Source organism: Tachypleus tridentatus, chromosome 1, assembly GCF_004210375.1.
Source record: "Tachypleus tridentatus isolate NWPU-2018 chromosome 1, ASM421037v1, whole genome shotgun sequence".
Lineage (NCBI taxonomy): Eukaryota > Metazoa > Arthropoda > Merostomata > Xiphosura > Limulidae > Tachypleus > Tachypleus tridentatus.
Window position 1 is genome coordinate 93,184,284 of NC_134825.1, and position 21,205 is coordinate 93,205,488.

Here is a 21,205-nt window from a genome sequence, read left to right on the forward strand (position 1 = left end):
CCAGTTTTGTAGTTTTTTTGCAACTTTTAGCTTATTGACAGTATTTGGAGATTGTAAAGGATTTTAACTTCTACACGACAAAATATTCCATTCTTGTTGAGTCTTCTTGATACCATAAATCTGTAAACGTTTCTGTTATTTCATACAGAGTTGTTTATCTCATGATTGAGATCAGTCACAATCTTCCTTTTGTCCTGAAGGCTGCATAAATGAAGATACTTGACATCAGTATCACTGAAGTGTTCTGCCTTTTCCTTTCCTATATGCAAATTTACCTGTCTTGGTCACATGATCTACGGTGTACTTGACAGTGTTTAGGGAGCATTTCAAGTCTGCAGCAATTTGTCAAACTAATAATACATAAAGCTTTTATGCAAACTTTTTACTCTACTGACTATTCTTTACACTTTTTGAGTCATAACATGACAACAAAACTTAATATGTGGTGCTAAACACTGTTTTTATCAAGGTTTACTTGTGGAGTACCATTGAATTGATTTCTTCTAGCATATACCAGTACCGTATGTTAGCTCCTTCTTAACTTTTTCTCTACAGTAAAGATAGTGCATGGATTATCATGTCAGACCCTAAATTTGATCAGTATATTTGTTCAAGTAGAACCCTTATGACATACCCATTGTACAAGTATATGAGAATTCTAATGAATGATAAGTATTCTCACCCTGTCTCATTCAGTTGTCAACAGAGATCAGTGAAGCATGACTATAGTATTGAAATTTACATTCTGTAATGGCATGGTAGAATTAGTCCCATTAAATAAAATGAATGACAAAATATTCTATTGTCCTAATACATTTGCATATTACTGTACAAAAACTCACTTTCACTGACTTGAAAACTATTATGGCTTAATTTTATGTGGGTTAAGCAGCTCACAAACCTGTAGTTTAGGTTTTGCATCGTGTTTTAGTGCTTCTTCCATTGTCTCTTTCTCATGTTGCAGCCCTTCAAGCTGATGATGAAATTCATCCTGGTTCTTTTTTAAGGATTGAATTGTAATTTCATTTCTCAGTTTAGCTGCATTTAGATTATCTATGAATGTTTTTTCTAGTTCTACTGATAAATATTACAATTTATTAATAAATCTATCATAATAATCAGAATGTTTCTCTCATCAAGATGTGTTGTAAAATTTATGCATGAGAAATAACGTGCATAAGCTACAGAAAAACTTTCAGTTCCTTGACTTTAATGCTGATCTTCAGTTTATCACACAAAAATACTTCAGCACCCATATACAAAAGCTTTAGTTTAATGTGTTTTGTTACCACATCTGTAGAGGAAATGTACTAGATTTTTAATTAAAATGATATTCAATGTAAAGTAAATATTAAATGAAATCTGTAATGTTTAGTAAGTAAAGTAACTGACATTGGTAAATACCTGATATTTACCCATTTTATGAACATAATATTTATCAATTATCTTTAATCATCATTCAAATGAATAATTTTTTTCTAAAAATACCAGTTCTACACTTATAATTAAATTTTACAAGTGAAATTTTCTGACCTAGGACCAGAATATTAATTTAATATTATTATATGACTTTAAATAATGTTATAAAGAAGGAAAGAAAGTACTTCAGTTTTGAACACCTGTAAGTAATATAGATTATATTATTTATTGTAATATACACAATAGGAATGAAAGCATTTTATATTATAATTAAGTCATTTCATCTTTCAATACATACAAAATATTCTACTATGCTATATGTTTATTACCTCCTGGCTAATATTTTTTTACATAACTATCTCAATCTTTCAGATTAACTTGCCATTGCTTAGTTAAAATTGTTATTGTATTAAATAGCTTATATAAATAGTGTTCTGACTACTGCTGTGTTTGCTGTATCACAGCCAGTGAGAAGAACTCGAAAGTGAGCTATACAGGCCCTTAGCAATAAATATGACATGTATAGTATGGTTGAATACTTTTACTATACACTGTTCTAATTTTTGACTAAGAATGTAATGTTTAAAAAGTTGATAGGTCTAATAGTAATGTCTTTTAACAAATATAATGGAAGTTCTTTTTTTTACCCACTACTTTATGATAGTGTATGGTTATTATACCAACAGAGACAAAGTTCATATATGTCCCAACTTTTCAATTTAATATATATATATGCATACATACAAACAAGCCACGCTTCAAAGCACTCAGCTAAGGCTTGAAAATCTCTCTTTCTTTCTCAATTTATATGGCATGTTTTAGTCAAACTAAGAAACCAATGGAACAGGATTCCTGCATTGTCTACTACTCAAGCTAGGTCACTAACCTAATGTACACAGATTTTAATTAGCCCATTGGTATCTGACTATTAAAATAAAATTATCTATAATTACTGTGTGTATGATAGCATACATGCTATGTACATAAAAATAATGAAAAACATAAAACTAAAGTAATATCACTTAATTATTTAAAGGAACATGTAAGTTTGTTATTAACAATTAAGTAGAAATTTAGTTCTTAGTAACATTAATCATTATATGAGCATATTCAAATATATTTATTGTAAAAAAAACGTTTAGCATAGTTTATTAGGTCACACAGTGGGCATTCTTAATATTGGTTCCTTATTGTAATTTTTCTTTTTCTTCTTCCAAAATATTTTCCTTGTGTCTCTCTGTTCTCTTATGAGAGGAACACCAACTTACTTTTATAGACATCTTATTAATATTTGGTAAAAATAACCTAGAAATAATGAAAAAGAAATAATAAAATACTGATGTATTAAGATAAAATTAAACTGAATCAGATTTAAAAATCATAACTATTGAATTAACGTAAAATAGAATACTCATTGAAATGTTAGAATATTTACATTTAAAGTTAACATAACAAACAGTAGAAAGCTCAAATAATTTAAATTTATAACTGTGTACTTCTTTTCCCATTGTGAAATACAGTTTCACCTGCTAAAAGAACTAGAATTTATTAATTTTTGACTTGATTTACCAACCATTATTTTTTTATTTTATCTCGTTTTTATTATCATGATATGTCTATGGATTTATTGAATTCATTGTTTCATTTCCAGTTATTTTAACTCCTACCCAAAGCTTTTCTTGTTGCAAACTAATGGTGCAATATAATTAACATTATACCCCTTCACTCATACAAAAGAAAATCCCATATTGTCTTGTAAAATTCTTTCTTGTTAATTATTATGATTTTTTTTTGTTTTACTTTATCATAACCATTATGTGAGAGAAAACAGTTTAATAAATATATCATAAAAAATACAAATTGTTGGAACTGTATTTATAACTTTCTGAAATATTTTTCTGACACATGTTCTCCCTAATATAGGAGAGTCTTCAAAACATTTATAAGGAGAAATGTAGAAAGTAGGTGTCTCTATTCAATCATCTTTTCATAATTTTTTTTTCAAAATCAAAATTTCATGAAAGACAGAGAATTATCATAATGAAATAATCATATTGAAAAATATTCTAAACAGTAAAAATTCCACAACCTCTGTTGCTGCATTAAAATCAGCTTAAAATTGTTTCATCACATCAGAAACTAAGAATCTTCTTTACCTATAAAAAAAGAGGTATTTTATTAAGAGTAAAGACTTTTATTTTCAATTTTAATCAAGTTACACTTAACTACACAAAACCTTAGAAGCATGAACAACTTTATAAAACAACATTATGTAGTAAACCTGCTGACCTTTAAGAGACATGCTATGTTGCTTTTTTAAGGCTTCAATTTCAGAAGAATGTCTAAGTTGAAGGTTTCTGGCAGTTGTAACGTGGTGTTCAGTAAGTTCCACAATCTGTAACATCGCACTTAATGAAAACATGGCATAACAACAATATTACTATAAAACAATAATAGCTGAAAAACAGATTGTTATGCATACCACAGAATGTGTATCAAATATTGTATGTTACCTTTTCTTACAAGTCTATTAGTTCAATATTTGCTACTAACCTATATTAGAAACATTTGGCAAAGAGAAACTGTTACATTGTTTGTATTCTAAAGACAGCTGATATGGGTATTAAAATTTCAATTAAAATAAAGTACTTTCAACTTCCTAGGATTTCTCATCTTCGTGAATTGTATCACATTGTTTACTAATAAATAAATCCTGTACATAAACAAGTCCATAAATCTAAACACGACAGAAAAAATGTGGGATTAGTGAGAAAGTATTTAAATACTGTCAAGAATGGACTGGAATTCAAAAATGATATGTGACTGAAAACATAAGACTAAATATTTATGTATTTCTGAACAATATATTTAAAGAAGTCATCTATTCTATATGGTTCTTAGAATAGAATGGCAGAACCTTCAGTGCATTTGTAATATATATTTTAAACAAAAGCTGCATTTGACATATATGGTTTAATATCTACAACTAATTTCTTTAACACCAACAGGAATAAATGAAAAAATATTTCATTTAATGAAATGAAATGGAAATTTCATTTAAATACAAATTTATTAGCCTAATATTAATAACCTTTCAAGTTGCTCTGGGGCCTATTAGGCCTCACTTTTCGTAGGAGTGTTAAGATGAAAAATCTATACATTTAAATGAAGAATAGAAAATACTAAAAAAATACAATACAGTAAAAAAATTCTGTAGCTTCAAGTTAAGCTTTAATAATAAGATAATATGGATTAAAAATCTTGAGACGTAGATAATAGTGTTCACTATTTCTGACAAATAATATAGAACAATATGACCGTTGCATTATGTTTCTTAACAAGTACCTGGAACTTAAACTTTATCCTTCCCTAACAGTTAAGACTTGAAAATGCAATACTTGAATAAAAAAGGTGCATGTAAAAGATTGTTTTTTATAATGTTTAAGTAATTTACCAAGGTTTAAGCTACAATATCTAACATGTTTATGAAACCATTTTGGTTTGAGCTTCAGTACATAACATGGTTAAGTAAACTACTGGGCTTTAATCTTAACATCTGGTTAACTGGCTTTTTAAAAATAAAAATGTCTAATGGTTTCAACCATTTCCACAATATGATAATGTAATAATTTGTTTTAAGGAATTCCAACCAAAAATAAGTTGACTATATAAATCACAATAAAATAATTTTACATATACATTACTGAAGGCAATCTGGTATAACAAGTTACATAGAAAAACTAAATGTTATATCAATACACTTCAGAACTGAAATCTATAATGACAAGATTGCAATGAATAATTTGGTTGGTATCCTCATTGTTAGCATTTCTCACAAAGTACAGCCAGTATTATGGATTTGGTTTAATACTAAATCCATACATTAAAACACCAATAAAACATAATCTTGAGTGCCTACATTGTTAACAATATCTCACAAAACATAGGCAGTATAAAGGATTTGGGTTAGTATTAAATTTACACATTGCAAAATTATATTCACTAAATATTATTTTAAACATTATAACTGGTAAAATTTAATGCAAGTAACTATAAAGAAAAATGAAACTGGTTATTACTTACATATTGCAGTCATATACCCATTATTTACATTATTGCAAATACATGATTACTAATAAACAAAGTTATGTATTGGAAAGTTTAGTGTATCTAAGTAGCAAATAACTGGCATATGACTGTGCTTTATAATTTTTCTTTATAATCAGATGCACTGAAATTTACTTGTACATCAAAAGTAGTGAACGTTACAAAAACAACAAGAATTCCTAATAAATGTGCTGGTTAATCATTAGAAAAATATTATATTTTTATTATATTGTAATAAAATATTAGTGAAAGGTATGTAACAAATATGTGGATAAAAATTAAGATGTATATAAGGGAAATTTGTCATTTAATGCACAAAAATAGGCTGAAATACCAGAATATTTTTCATTGTAATGCTATATTAGATGCTTTGGTTCTTAAAGAAAAACATGGTCTGCAGATCCCTGAGAACAAGATGCTTAATATGATGTAGTTTCCTAAAAGCCACTCTCTGCTTTGAATTTAATCAGAAAACACAGTAGTGAATATACCTTTGATAGTAAAGGTTGAATGATTTAAAGACACAAACTTCATGATTCAGCATATCACCAATACTAAAGTGTTTCTGTGAAAACATAAAATAATTCTGCCTTTCCTTTTTTTCTAAAGAAATCTTTAATTTCAATTACTGCACCATTAAAGGTTTTATTCAGCTGTAGATTATCCACAATGAGCAAAAAATACTTTATAAGATTTTTTTTAAATTTAGAAAACACTTAGACAAATCTGTAAAAATTCAAAATAATTATAAAATTTACAAATTAATTCAGGTGAAAGAAATTGGTGTGTTCTTGAATAGTTTATTAAAGCTTATGTTAGAAAAAAGCAACTTTGTGAAAAAATGCTGTTTAATGTGTATATAATTTACCAGAAGACTTACTGAAAACAAATACTGATATTAGCAGAACCATACAAACTCTCTAGAAACCTAATATGAGAAAAAAAAATTATAATAGTCCATAGTTTGCTCAAAGTTATACACTTAATACCTAAAACAATTAAGATCTAAAAAAAATATATTTTACCTTTATTTCATACTCAGTTTTTAAAGCTTCCAACTCTTGTTCATGCTTCAGAACCACTAGAGGAACAAAAATTACTGAAGAAATAATTGAAAGGAACAATTAACTTTTGGCTAAAATTATGGTTAATGACCTTTGTTTCCTTTTAACTTAGAATTTTGTTTATTAACCACCTCAATGTTTTTAATGACAAATCATAAGACAATTTGAATTTGTGTTTAGTTTAAAATTTCACATAAGTAATTTGTGTCAAATTTGTTTATAGTGGTATAGCTAATTTTGTATAGTAATATAGCTAGTATCATAATTATATTTTAATCTTTGAGCACTTTCTAAACAACAATAATATTCTGAACAGTGTTAAAAACACATTACAAGTTTTAAGAAATAGAAAACGAAATGTGTTTAGTAAGGTAACATATTTTGTACTTCATACTAATCAGTTTTTTTTTACACAAATCCTTATAAAGTTGCAATGGTTGAACACAGTTTGCCAGAAAAAAAATTATTTTTAACTTTTTGGAGAATGCAAATCATTCTTCTAGCTTTTCTTGTCAATTTTGTTTAGCATATTCAATTCAAAGAAATAAACAATATTACACAGACTGGGACTTTTTTTCTTAAGAGGAAACAAAACTACACAGTCTTCAGTTTGAAAAATAAACTGAAGGCTACTCAAGAACTACTTACATCCATGGTAAATAGAAATATCATCTACCTTGACATTAAGAACTAAAAATAAAAGATACTTACATTGGATAAATCTTGGAACTTCTTCACTTTCTTTTACACAGAAGTATGACACTTTCTTGGGAGATTAATGTTTTGATAAATTAGACTAATTTAAATGTAAGCTTATATCCTAAATTTTTTTATCAAGCCTCTGAAGTATTATATTTAAAATATACATATTGAAATTGAAAGTGAAAACAGATATAAATTATAATCATACAAGTTAAAACACATTGAGAATAAAAGCATAAATAATATATTATTTCCAAGGAAGAAAGTAATAAATATGGAACAAGTTTAAATTAATGGTTCTCAAACTTTGTGGCTTGCTGACCACTAAATATTTTCCTTATCTCAATGGATCAGAATGAAATATGTAGAATGCAACAGTTTCATGGAGCACCTGAAGGGAGCTGTGAAGCACAGACTGAGAACTGCTAGTTTGAGCAATCCATTCAATTATATTCTTCAGAATAAGTGAAATGTTAAACCTCACTATTAAAAAATTATTAACATACTTGCAGTTAATTTTAATATTCATGTTACTCTTTACATGATGTATAATGCATTTGAAAAGATAATGAATAAGTTTCATAGCATAAGGGTTAAGCACTTGTTCACATTCTCTCCGAGCCTCTGTGTAGAGTCTCTTTAAATCTTCAACCTCTTCCTGATATTGTTCTTGAAATATACATAGAACATCTGGTATTTATACCATGTTTCAATTACAATTATAACTTTCCAGTAAGTTTGATGTATATGGAACTTGAAAAAGTTGAAAACCTTTTGAATGATGTATCATCAGTCTACTAACATAAAAACTGATTTTATAGTTGTAAATTTTTTATTTATTCCAAAAACAAAAAATTTCTGTTGTTGTTGTTGTTTTAAATTAAGCAAAAAGCTACACAATGGGCTATCTGTGCTCTGCCCACCTTGAGTATCAAAACTCAGTTTTTAGCGTTGTAAGTCCACAGACAGATATACCGCTGAACAACTGGGGGCCAAAAATTTATGTTATCATATTTAAAGAGTTAGGAATAAAAGTATATTTATTTCAAGATCACATATCAAATAACCCACAGGTAAAAAAAATGGTTAACTAAAACAGCAAAAATTTTAAGTTTTGACAAGTAGAAACCTTTGTAACCGTAAGAAAGAGTTCATTCAATTCTGAAAATCTTTCATTGATAGATGATTGCAGCTACACTACAAGTTCAAATTTTCTCATAATAACAACATAAAAAATAATTATCTGTCAATTTTTATAACAATAAAATATTTATAATAATACATTTCACAGTACAAATAATAGAATTAAAAAGTGAATGTTTATTTTCTGTTAAAGATTTCTTAACATTCTTCGTAATGGTATTTCCAAAACTGGAAGAATAATAGAGCAAAGAACAATTCATTAAACTAATTTAAATTCTGGGAATAACACAACTACTCCACAAGAATAAAGAAGAGGTTGAGAATTAACCCTACATAGCAGTAATAAGCTAATTGCTTACAGTTACTAGAGCCCATGTTATATCTATTTTCCTGATATTGAGAAATTTTGCAATACCACTTACACTTTATCATTGGAAAATGAAATACAGTGTATGTAGATAAATAGTATGCTAAGTGTGACAGTTTAAATCTACTAAAACTATTGTGTTAATCTTCAAATTACTTTGTGCTGTACGTAGTTGGCAGAGGTCCATATATTGTATTATGTGCTAAATAATTTTAGCAATTTTTGCCTCTTACAACAATCATTGTAAAAACTAACTACATAACTTTGGTTAAATTTCCTATCTTCCATGTAAAATACATTAACATTGATTACATTAGCATTAATTATAAATATTACTTTCAATTTTCATGGTATTGTTTTTTTATATTTTTGTGGGTGTGGCATGCATGTTATTAAGAACCCTGTAATCAAATGTGACAAGACCACAAGAAATTGTTTAGAAAATGTAAATTAAATCTAGGGTAAAAAAATTCTCTTCAATACAAAATTACCTTTCTTTCAGAGCATTAACAACTTGCTCAAACAATTTTTGTGGTCATATAAAAGTAAAATACAGTTACTTTATGCTAAATTCTACATAAGACTGTTAACACTAGAGGAATAATTTTTCATGCAGATAAACATCAAGTTCTCCAGATGTTCTCATTCACATCTTTCATTTTATACTTCAATGTTTAATACAAGCTATAGAATTAACAGATATTTATCAAACTTCCTGTTTATTCATGATCCAAATGATACAAGATTTTCCATATTAAAGCTTTTGATTTGCTAAAATTATAATATTATTTTACTCACTGGATGACATTTATTCTGTACTATTCTCTGCTAATTCATCAAAACATAGGAAATGAGTTTAATTACAAGTAAGCAATTTCCCCAAAACAGGACCAAAAATCAACATATTTCAAACATGTTACCTCACATCTTTCTTAGTCCATGTGGCTTAATATGAAATTGGCCGATCACACAATTTAGTGTTGTGTGAAAACTATTACTATTGTTATTTTAATTAGGTATTCTTATAGATACATACAAATTAATTAACTAAACATTCAAAATAAATAAAACTTAATAGTTATGTTTGTCATGTATATGTTATATTTAAGGACAGCCAGACAAAGCATACTTAAACGAGTTTCAGTTTTCTCAGATCCTCCCTGGTGCTCTGTAATTCATTCATCAACCAATGGTTTGAAAAACCATCCAACTAGATGGATAAAAGAGAAAACTTATCTGTAAATATATTTTTCCATTTTACACTAATCTTATCATACATGTAACTCAGAAACAAACGAAAACTCAATCATAACAAAAACTATGTTCATCTTCAGTTAAACAAAAGTTTTTATGTTAAAGCTCATAAGAATAAATATCACTTCATTAAGTGGTGTTCATGATGTTAACTCATTTTATAACATGCTTCTCCACCTTTATTAACTGATATTTATGATGTTAACCCAGCATGTAACATGCTTCTTCACCTTCATGAAGTAACATTCATGATGCTAATCCAGTTTATGTTTCTTTACCTTTATGAAGTGACATTTACAATGTTAACCTAGTTTGTAACATGCTTCTCTACCATTATGAAGTGACATTGATGACATTAACTCAATTTTTAATATGCTTCCCACCTTTATTAAATAACATTCTCAATGTTAAACTAGTTTGTGACAAGCTTCTTTTCCTTTATTCAGTGACGTTATCGTTGTTAATCTAATTCATGGTGTGAGAAAAGTTGACAATTCTATAACACAGGGTAATGGAGTAGGTTTTGTTATTTTTATGGGCAAATGTCTGTTTATTTTCTACTTTGTCAGTTGATAGCTTAAGTTAGAAGCTAGATGCATGAAATAGTATTCTTAAACAGTTTTAATGGTTGGGGTATAAACAAAATCATATCAGATACCTACATTGTTATATTTTTATTACACATTTAACTCACAACACTTCAACATCTATTTTAAAATAATCCCTCCAATATTACAGCATTAAAATGTAGAATTTGATTCCCTGTGGTGTAACAGCAAGTAACTGAGCGTGACTTTGCTCTAAAACAAACAAACAAACATTTGAAATAAGTTTTACCTGTAAGAAAAATACATTCTGTACACTATTTATGAATTATCATAGATAAACAATGGGGGTTTTAACAAGATTATTACACGGATTAAGTAGCATTAATTACCTGTACATGTGAGATTAAAATTTTGAAGTACAATGTTAATATATTGCGTTGTTTAATTTACAGATTGTTTTGCTGAATTTGAAACACATTATTGCTTCCAATGGCCAAAATAAAATGTTATTGCCTATGCAAGTTAATTTTTTAATTAAATGAATTTAAGAAGCTCATTAACTAGAACATTAATAACACGTATTGAATTAATAACTAGTTTGTAAATAGATCCGAATTTTGACAAACATTGGTGATTTGGATATGGTTTATTTGTTCTTGTTGTAACAGGGTGGTAGTTATCACTCGTGTATGTGGGTGTGTGTGTAGCTATACTAATTTGTTCGGAGCTATACTAATTTGTTTGGATAGTTGGATGGGACGCTATATGCTGGTATAGTTCATTTGCTATGCTGTCAATTAGTGCCTTTCTACTATATTGGGGGCTGGAATGCTAACTCCGAAAGGTTAGTTTTTAACTTACTTACCCCCAAATGGTAGTACCCCATTTTCTTATTTTAATTTCAATTATTTTTTTTATTTCTTTACTTGGAAGAGCAGTCACCTTCCCATAAGTATCTGCAAGCAATGAAGGGTATAGATGTGGGATGTTGTGGGCTTAAACACCCACATCTTGCTCTCCTAATTTCTACTCCTATATCTGTTGCTACTCTTTTTTTTTCTTATGTGAGACTGGCAAATGGAGGTTAAGACTGATAGACGGTGCATCCCCAACGCATTGTAGGTTCTATTCCGCAGGCACCTCCAAAACCTAGGTTACATTTTATAATCCTACATTATAACTTGTACCCTAGGATCTTTTCAGTTAGTGTAGCGTTTTTTGTTTAATTTATTTTTGTTTCGGCTTGTTTTTTTAAGTTATAACAAACTAATATAATTAGTCAGAGGCTTGGATTTGCTGTTTGTAACAAAGTACTTCCTTGTGACTTTGTCCCGGCATGGCCAGGTGGGTTAAGGCGTGCGACTCGTAATCTGAGGGTCGCGGGTTTGCATCCCTGTTGCCCCAAACATGCTCACCCTTTCAGCCGTGGGGGCGTTATAATGTTACGATCAATCCCACTATTCGTTGATAAAAAAGTAGCCCAAGAGTTGGCGGTAGGTGGTGATGACTAGCTGCCTTCCCTCTAGTCTTACACTGCTAAATTAGGGACGGCTAGCGCAGATAGTCCTCGAGTAACTTTGCGCGAATTAAACAAAACAAACAAATCCTTGTGACTTTGCTTATTTAACTTCATTAAAATGTATTCATTTTCACTAAAAGATATATATATATATATATATATATATATATAATATGGGATACAAAATTAAACTTGGATAAGTATTTATCCATATGACTTTTTCTATGATCGGTTTTCGTGTTTTATCTATTTTTAGTAGAACATATCTTTACTATATCTATGAGCAATATATCAAAATATTCGCGAACCAAAACACACACACACACATATATTATGTGCGTGTGTGAATATTTGTGACTATGCTCTTTATATTGCCCATTTAAATATTTCTAAACATCACTTGAAATTTAATTTTATGTATGAAATTCACAGAGCGTTAATACAAATATTTCGAAAATCAACACTATATCATAGACGTTTTATATTAAGATATCGTGTTTGTTAATGTTGTTATATACTTGATATATTCATTTTTCTGTGTATATTACGGTATCATCACTTATCACACGGCCCGGCATGACCAGATGGGTTAAGGCGTTCGACTCGTAATCTGAGAGTCGCGGGTTCGAATCCCCGTCGCACCAAACATGCTCGCCCTTTCAGCCGTGGGGCGTTATAATGTGACGGTCAATCCTACTATTCGTTGGTAAAAGAATAGCCCAAGAGTTGGCGGTGGGTGGTGATGACTAGCTGCTTTCCCTCTACTCTTACACTGCTAAATTAGGGACGGCTAGCACAGATAGCCCTCGTGTAACTTTGCGCGAAAAAGTTATTAATACAAAATTGAGTGAATATAACGAAAACGTTTATTGCAGTAAACTCTCAGCTACACTATATTTGCTACAATCAGTACCGAAAAGGCCCTTACCTCAATATCAGAAATATTCAAGTCGTGTAGGATACACAGCAATGGTTGAGATGATATCAGTGCAAGCGAAGCCCTTAACAACAACTTTGCGCGAAATTCAAAAGATCCAATCCACTGGAAAATGTTTACAATCACGGGTAGTGTGAGAATAATGTCTGCTATCTGAAGAAAATCAGCCCAAATACTAACTGGAAGAAGTTGCGAAGAGTAGAGCAACAAAATAAATGTGATGGTTCCCTTGTCCGACATTTGGAATAAATCTAAATTCTTTTTCAGCTCAATTCAAGTTCTGACGCCCACAATAAAAATATCCACGAAACGTTGTTCGCTCTTCTATGTAAAATATTTTCTCAACCCAAACGAGCCGTTTTTGCATATCAATTTCTCAACAAGTGGGTTTCTCGACATCACTGATTATTCGAGTCATATTATACAAAAGGGATGGTGAGAATGGAAAGTTGTTTTCTGACTCTTATCAGGAATTTCTCGACCAGTTCTACGACTGAGCAGGAAGTGTGACTAATTACATTAAATAATAATTTATGCTTTAATAATTATATCACGATCCTTTAACCCAATCCATAACGCTTTGAAATTTGTTTTCCAGAACATATTATTATATTACCGATTAGTTTCAAGCCTTTGTGAATATATCAGACACGTAATTTATTCTAAGAAAACTTTGAAAGATCAACGCGGCTTGAACAATGGTTGTAAGGTACATTATTGTATTTATATATCCGTTTGGTTGTACGTCTAGATATTTCTTCAAATGTTGAAACTCCATAATAAGGTTAAACACAAGGTGCTTATAAAAAATAAAACAAAAACTACATATTTAAAATGAATGCAGATCAACAACTACTCGTCTTGCGAAACTAAATTTTATCGCTGGCACATTGAAAATGGTTAGTTTATTCAGGAAATTCTGGACATGGTACACAGTTTTCAAAAACGTATTGTCATTATATACATAAGTTGCTTTTACTTCTTTCAACATATTGACATGAGGATCAAATAACACACAGCTTACATGCGTGACAGTGTTATAAATGCTGTGAAGATGAGTGAATGTTTGTAGTAGTTACATTTAGAGAAAGGCTTGATATGCTAAATGGAAAAGTTGGAAAGCATAATAAGCACTTCTAACGTTAGTTTCTGAAATACTTTGTACCATATCATAAAATTTTCTTGTACATATACAGTGAGTCTCAATGTGCCTCTGGTGAAACCTAAACAACCAAAGACGAACAATTTTTTTCAGATGTATAATAAATTAATCATTATAAATGGAGTTTATCTTATAGTCGTTCTGAAGTATTTCAAGAGTTACCGTTGATTCACATAGTTTGTAGTGAACTAGAAGAAAACTTACTACCACGTGTATGCGACTAATAATTCACTTTTATTTTCTTAACAATATGCGCCACAACAACATCCTATACGTTATTCTATGGTCACTATGCAATCAAATATGTGTTAAAATTTTGCGGACACCACTTTAATTATTCATTATACTATTTTTAATTTCTAATGGTTATTTAGTGATTATATATTCGTGTAAACTTATAATTTTCATATTAAATTGTAATTCAATACAAATGAAGTTTATAGCTGCAGAGGTTTTTACGGATGTCGTATTTGAATAAAAAAAGTTATAGGAATGAATGCAAAATTACCTATTTTCTTTCGCATAAATACCAATTTTATCCTCCAGTTTTTATTACTTAAAAATGTCAAATACATAATTTTGCTGTATTTCCTGTTTATCGGAGAAACAGCACAATTTTTACAAGATTACTGTTTAATCCCATAAAATTATTCAATGTATTAATTTATCAGTTCCACCTGAAAATATTTTAGGTCAATTTTGAATTAAAAATACAGGCATATGAGTCATTTACATATGTTTCCAAGAAACAAAATATCCCCGTACACCAAACATGCTCGCCCTTTCAGCCGTGGGGGCGTTATAATGTAACGCTCAATCCTACTATTCGTTAGTAAAAAAGTAACCCAAGAGTTCGCGGTGGGTGGTGATGACTAGCTGCCTTCCTTCTAGTCTTACACTGCTGAATTAGGGATGGCTAGTGCAGATAGCTCTCGTGTAGTTTTGCGCGAAATTCAAAACAAAAGAATCAAAATAAAAGGCATTACTTGAACTAATAACACGTGTAAAATTTTATGTATAACAAATTAAACTGTTGCAATTGACATTGTATACTTTAATCAGTTGCAATTCCTGCAAAACGGGTATGGCAGAACGCAGAATAAGATCGAAACCCACCACCGAATCGCTCTTCCTTTCAGTTGGGAGGACTTTAGAACATGATGATCAATCCGTCTATTTATTGGTAAAACGTAGCTCAAGAGTTGACGGTGTGTAATGTTGACTAACTCCCTTCCCTTTTGTATATTACTTCAATATTAGGGACGACTAGCATCGATTGCCTTCTTGTAGTTTTGCGTGAAAATCATGTAAACAAACAAACAATCCTCTTTATAATGAACGCAACTACATGTAACTTCCTTTTTTTGTGTGGATTTCTTATTTTAATGTTTTCAATTGACGACTGTATCCGACGTCATTGAAGTGTAAGGGGAGTTAGTGTCAGTGTTTAAATTACATATACTAGACATGTGTGAATAATATTGTATTTTGCATAACATAACACCTTCATGATGTTTCTTAAATACTCCACTAGCAAAATAAAAGAATTTACGCTTGTCATAATTTTCTATTCTGTTTCTGAAGCATATACGATATTCAGTAGATGTACTTTCGCAGGTCCCTAGTTTCAAGAGTAACGAATATTTTTGTTTTTTTACTTTTGAAGTTCATACATCATGTTGTGTTTTAACTTACAGAGTGCATAATTCTTCTCGTGATTCATGGCATGCACACATTTTATTGACATCACGACAGTAGAAATTGAAATGTTAACGTCCATTACGTGAAATCATTTTAGTGTCTAATGACAGACTGAAAAACAATAAATTACTATAGTGTGTGTGATTAAAACAGGTGACCCCTCCTGATGACCTGTGGTCTCCTTTAGGGGAAATTATTTTTCACAATAGCAACATTAGAGCCTTCTTGAAATATTTATATGGTGTATTACACGTTACTCTGGCATATTTTCTTGTACCAGACTTCCAAGTTCCCTCTTCACTAAGAAATCTTGCTGAAGCAATGAACAACTACATGACAACTTAATAAAATCCATCGCTTATCCTGTGATTTAAAGTATAATCCCTGTTACCACTCTGGAAGGAAGCAGTAATATTAATGTTCCAGAAAGAAGGAAAGCCAGCGAATAAACCAAACAATTACCACCCAATTAGCCCATCCATTTGCATCGGCAAAATTTTAGAAAGAATAATTAGTAACCGACTATCTATATACTTAGAAGTAAAATCAAAATTACCCGAAATTCAAGACGGATTTAGAAAGTACAGACAAACTACAGACCACCTAATCAGATGAACAGAAACAAGTAGAGACAGCTTTAACAAAAACGAATGCATTGTAGCTTGCTTTCTCGACATTGAAAAAGCATTTGACACGGTCTGACATAACGGATTACGCCACCGGTTAACGGAAATGGATTTACCCCAGGAAATTATTCGTTGGCTATCTAACTTCCTGGACAATAGAACGTGTAAAGTAGATATGAATGGGGTCCACTCAGGGTCCTTTTCACTTGAGGCAGGAGTCTCGCAGCGAGGGTTAGTTAGCCCTATCTTATTTATTATGTATGTGAGTAATATGCCACTGTCGGACCAAAATTTAGGTTTCACATCATAGTTTGCTGACGATGAAGCGGTCTGCAAAAGTGCACCCACTCCTTCAACAGCAGCAACAAACCTCCAAGTAATCCTGAATAATTTAGAATACTGCCAGAAAGATAGAATAAAAATCAATATTCCGAAAACCCAAGTATTACTATTCAGCAGATTAAATAAACTGAAAAAAAAGATCCACCAAAGTCATACATGAACGGATCACTTTTACAGACTGCTACTTCTGCTACATTTTTAGAATTAACTTATGATACCAAATTAACGTGGATACAGCATACAAACAATATCCTGATTAGAATCTGAAGAGAGCAAATTATGCAAGAAGTCTTTCAGGTAAAAATCAAGGTACATCACCTGATAATATAATAATCTGCAAAACATACATTAGACGTATAATAGAATACGCATCTCCTGCCTGGATAAACATAACACAAAACAATTACATAAACTACAAAAAATACATAATTGCATAATACACTAAATTATTTAAATAAGAATTGGCATAAAAATGATTTAATGTGTGATCTCGACAGATTCTACGTACATGATGAACATAGTCCTAAGTACCTCTCTCCTATAAATATATATTTAAGAAGTATAAATCAAGCTGGCCACCACGCACTAGACGCTTAAAACTAGTATTATTTCACTTTATTTTATTTTTATTTTTAATTATCTTTATACTTTCTATTTATTATTTTTCTTGTTTCATTTCTTTTATTTTATTATTATTATTATTATTATTATTATATGTTTAATTGTTTTAATTTTTCCATAAATATATATGGAGAAAAGGGAAAATATATATATAAAAGTGAAAAAAAGAAAAAATAGATAAAGGAAAAAAAAGGGGTGGGGCAAATCAAGACAATACATTGACATTGCCCTGAAAAGGGGCGGAGTACCGTGAGATATTCTGGCCCAAAGTTTACACAACAACAAATTCTTACTAGTAGCCGACATAAAAGCTAGGGATGGAGAAAGAGGTCTTCTGCACCTGACCCTCCTAGATATTCAAAAATTAACATACCCAAATACCCACAAAGAAGAAGCGAGCATTTACTATTTTACCAAGCTTTTCTCTCTATCTCTTTTTTCGGTTTCAAACTATAAACGTGACATTTTTTTTATTCCTTTTATACATGGCCATGCTACTCAGCTTCAAACTATATATATCTTTTGTTTTATAGCCAATTTTAAGTAAAAATAACTAAAGAATACAATCATAACCTAATTCACTGCTTATATATGCATTATTCAAAGGCAATGTAGAATGTTGTGGTAGTGATTTTATTAAATGTATAAAATTAAAAGAAATTTTACATGTTTTAATTTATTGCCTACATGAATATACCAAATATCGTGAAAAGAGGCTAAAGTAATCAAAATTAGTGAGACAAAATAACCGGCATTTAGTTTCTTATCTTACTGCCCTCTAGTAGTATCGAAAGGCGTCGGAACAGCTCCCATTTTTACATATTTGACTTAAATAGCAACTGTAAATTATATTAAGTTTTTAAAGGACGTAACCCCAGACCCTCCTAGATTGAGCTGTTTTCAGCAGCTACTTTTCTTATACTTTCAATATATCGTTGTAAAATTTGGAGTTCAAAGTTTCAAGTCCGGCGCTTAGCTTCCGAATCTTGCAAGAATATGCAATTAAGCCAAAAATTAAACTACTGCGAATGAGAGTGAAAGCCAAGTTCCATTTGCCGTGTTTACATAAACATACTTGGGTAACCTTAATAAAAGAAACATTTTATAACAGAATACAATTCAGGATATAAACAATTCGATAATTGGCGCGAAAGAAAGACAAATCATGAAACTGAAAAATACATTAACATTAAAATCTGCAATTTAAAGATCCTTAGTGAAAATAATAATCGTAAACTTACCTCTTCGGTCAAGTATTTGATAAACACACCGAAGGAGTCAAATCCTAGGGTCACGTGCTTCAATTACAGATTCAGCCAGTTGAGTTGTTTGGTCCTGGTTTCACAAAGTGTTTTTAGCCGTTGAATCTCCTGCACATTTTCCTCGTAGGTTCTCCTTCTCTCCTGGCCGTGCTTTGTGCTGGCCGTGACTAGACGCTGTAGAATACAGACGACAGCCAAATAAGAAAAGAAAAATAACAGCCCCCAGAAATTCTGCCAAAATTAAAACATCAAACATCAAATCTCTGCTTGGAATTGTTGTGAAACTTACAGTGTCAAAAAAACTCATTGTCTTAAAATTGTGTGTTAAATGGTATATAATAATTTTTTGCGATGTCAACAAAAATGTCCAACTATACACAACAAAAATCCCTGCAAAAGTCCAACACCAGCAGTGATATAACAACTTGGTTTACTTCCATTAGTTAATTTTAGTAGCTTCATAAATATTTCAGAGGGCCGAAAGAAGCTTTCCCAGTTTCAAGTATCGTGACGTCAGGGCTATGGTCGTAGTCTATATGAAGAAAAAGAGGGGTGAAGAAATAGTATGAGTAGCAGTCAACGCTCTTAGTTTTTGAACCTGTGCCACATTGACACTGTGGAATGGAAGATTTTTTTTAATAATGGGAACATATGGCTTCATTAATTAGTGTGGATCACCTAGAGATCAAACTTTGGATGTTTTAATCTGTGATGTTACACTCCTGGTGCTGTAACAGTTTGCACACTTTACTTCTCTCATTAGTATGTCATGTTTTGCTTTTTAAAAGTAATAAATATGTACAAGTATGTATGTTAATAGCAATTAATAGACTCTTCCTAAAATAATAGTCCATGTAATTATTTCTATCGAGGAAAATATATGGTATGATCGTGAACTTTAATTTGAAGAAATGACTTTCGTTACTTTATAAACTTATCAAATTTTAAACGTAAACAAATAAACTTGGCTACAAGCAAGAGCGAACAATAATAATATATAAGAACAATAAGCTAAAACACAGGAGTACGAATTATGGTCATTATCATAGCAATCGAATTTCTTTTCGTTATCACTCAAACGTTATTGATTTTGAGAAGAAAAAAAGTATTGAGTAAATTTTCTGTACAATCTACAGATTCTTAAACCAGGTTAGCAAAGATCTATAAAATGGTCTCTGGAAAAAAAGTTTTAAATATAATTTAAAATGCACAGTTTAGTGTGGTGTCTCACAAACTTTACCTCACCTAGGCATACTAAAAATATGCGGTACATTCTAACTGCGGTTCTTATATCAAAAATAGATTAAACATACGTACACCGGAAAAGCAGACGATGGGAAATAAGATAGTTTGCGACTAATTTTCACTTGATCAACAACTTATTAATTAATGTATTTTATTGTAATTGTTTATTTTTAAATGACTACTTTTGTGACACACCCTTTGGGAAACACTACTTTTGTCTTTTCGCAAGATCTATATTAAATCCATTCCGTCACGTTCCAAAAGTTTATCATGTCTGATCGGAGACCGCGAGAAATTCGCTCGTGTTTAAAGAACTCTAAGAGCTCAAAAGGTTGAGAACAGCTTCTACAGTCCACATAGGCCTGGCATGGCCAAGCGTGTAAGGCGTGCGACTCGTAATCCGAGGGTCGCGGGTTCGCGCCCGCGTCGCCCTAAACATGCTCGCCCTCCCAGCCATGGGGGCGTTATAATGTTACAGTCAATCCCACTATTCGTTGGTAAAAGAGTAGCCCAAGAGTTGGCGGTGGGTGGTGATGACTAGCTGCCTTCCCTCTAGTCTTACACTGCTAAATTAGGGACGGCTAGCACAGATAGCCCTCGAGTAGCTTTGTGCGAAATTCCAAAACAAAAATCTACAGTCCACAACCAGACTACTTCTGTGTGTACGATAAAACTGGCGATATCCCAAGGTCACATTATCTGGCCTTCAGTATTATGAGCTCTAACCCAGAAACAACAGGCACTTTTTGCTCCCTTCCAGTGGCACAGCGACATGTCTGCGGACTTACAAACCTAAAAACTGCGTTTCGATACTCGTGGTGGGCTGGACACAGATAGCCTTTTGTGTTTAATTAAAAAAAAGAACAACACTTTATACTTAAAAGTGTTTCAAATATAAAACAAACTTACTTTAATGCCGGGTTATAGCGAAGTAGTAAGATAAAAAAAAATGCATTAAGTATCGCTACCAAACTAATTTTTTAAAATGTTTTATTGTATGAAATTTATTGTGAGACATTAGTAAATTTCTCATCATATTCCAATAACAAGATTATATTAGGTTCAAAATAACACATATTCATAAAATAAACGTATTTATACTTTCGGAAGTGAAAGCTGAATTAAAACTACACAGAAAAAAAACATAGTTACTGATTATCACATCTTGTGCGTTTGTGAATATATG

At 30.8% G+C, this 21,205-nt stretch overlaps 1 protein-coding gene across 9 annotated transcripts in view; it reads right to left on the reverse strand.

Annotated features, from left to right (window-relative positions):
* Positions 1-1,626: 1,626 nt before the first annotated feature.
* LOC143255612 (uncharacterized) overlaps positions 1,627-21,205 on the reverse strand; it is a 47,179-nt gene continuing 27,600 nt past the window's right edge. For 2 of the 9 annotated variants that reach the window (XR_013030749.1, XR_013030746.1), the window contains exons 2-6: positions 18,754-18,948; positions 9,932-10,012; positions 6,552-6,607; positions 3,709-3,814; positions 1,627-2,724 (exon numbers count right to left, since the gene is read on the reverse strand). Coding sequence is in view for 3 of the 9 variants with exons in the window: in XM_076511547.1 (XP_076367662.1) it covers positions 2,690-2,724; positions 3,709-3,814; positions 6,552-6,607; positions 7,302-7,352; position 9,932 (249 nt within the window). In the remaining 6 variants the exon portion in view is untranslated. Of the gene's footprint in view, positions 3,576-3,708; positions 3,815-6,551; positions 6,608-7,301; positions 7,357-9,931; positions 10,013-18,753; positions 18,949-19,063; positions 19,217-21,205 lie in introns of those variants that run through there. The other 7 variants (XR_013030762.1, XM_076511547.1, XR_013030754.1 and 4 more) reach the window with 7 other exon arrangements.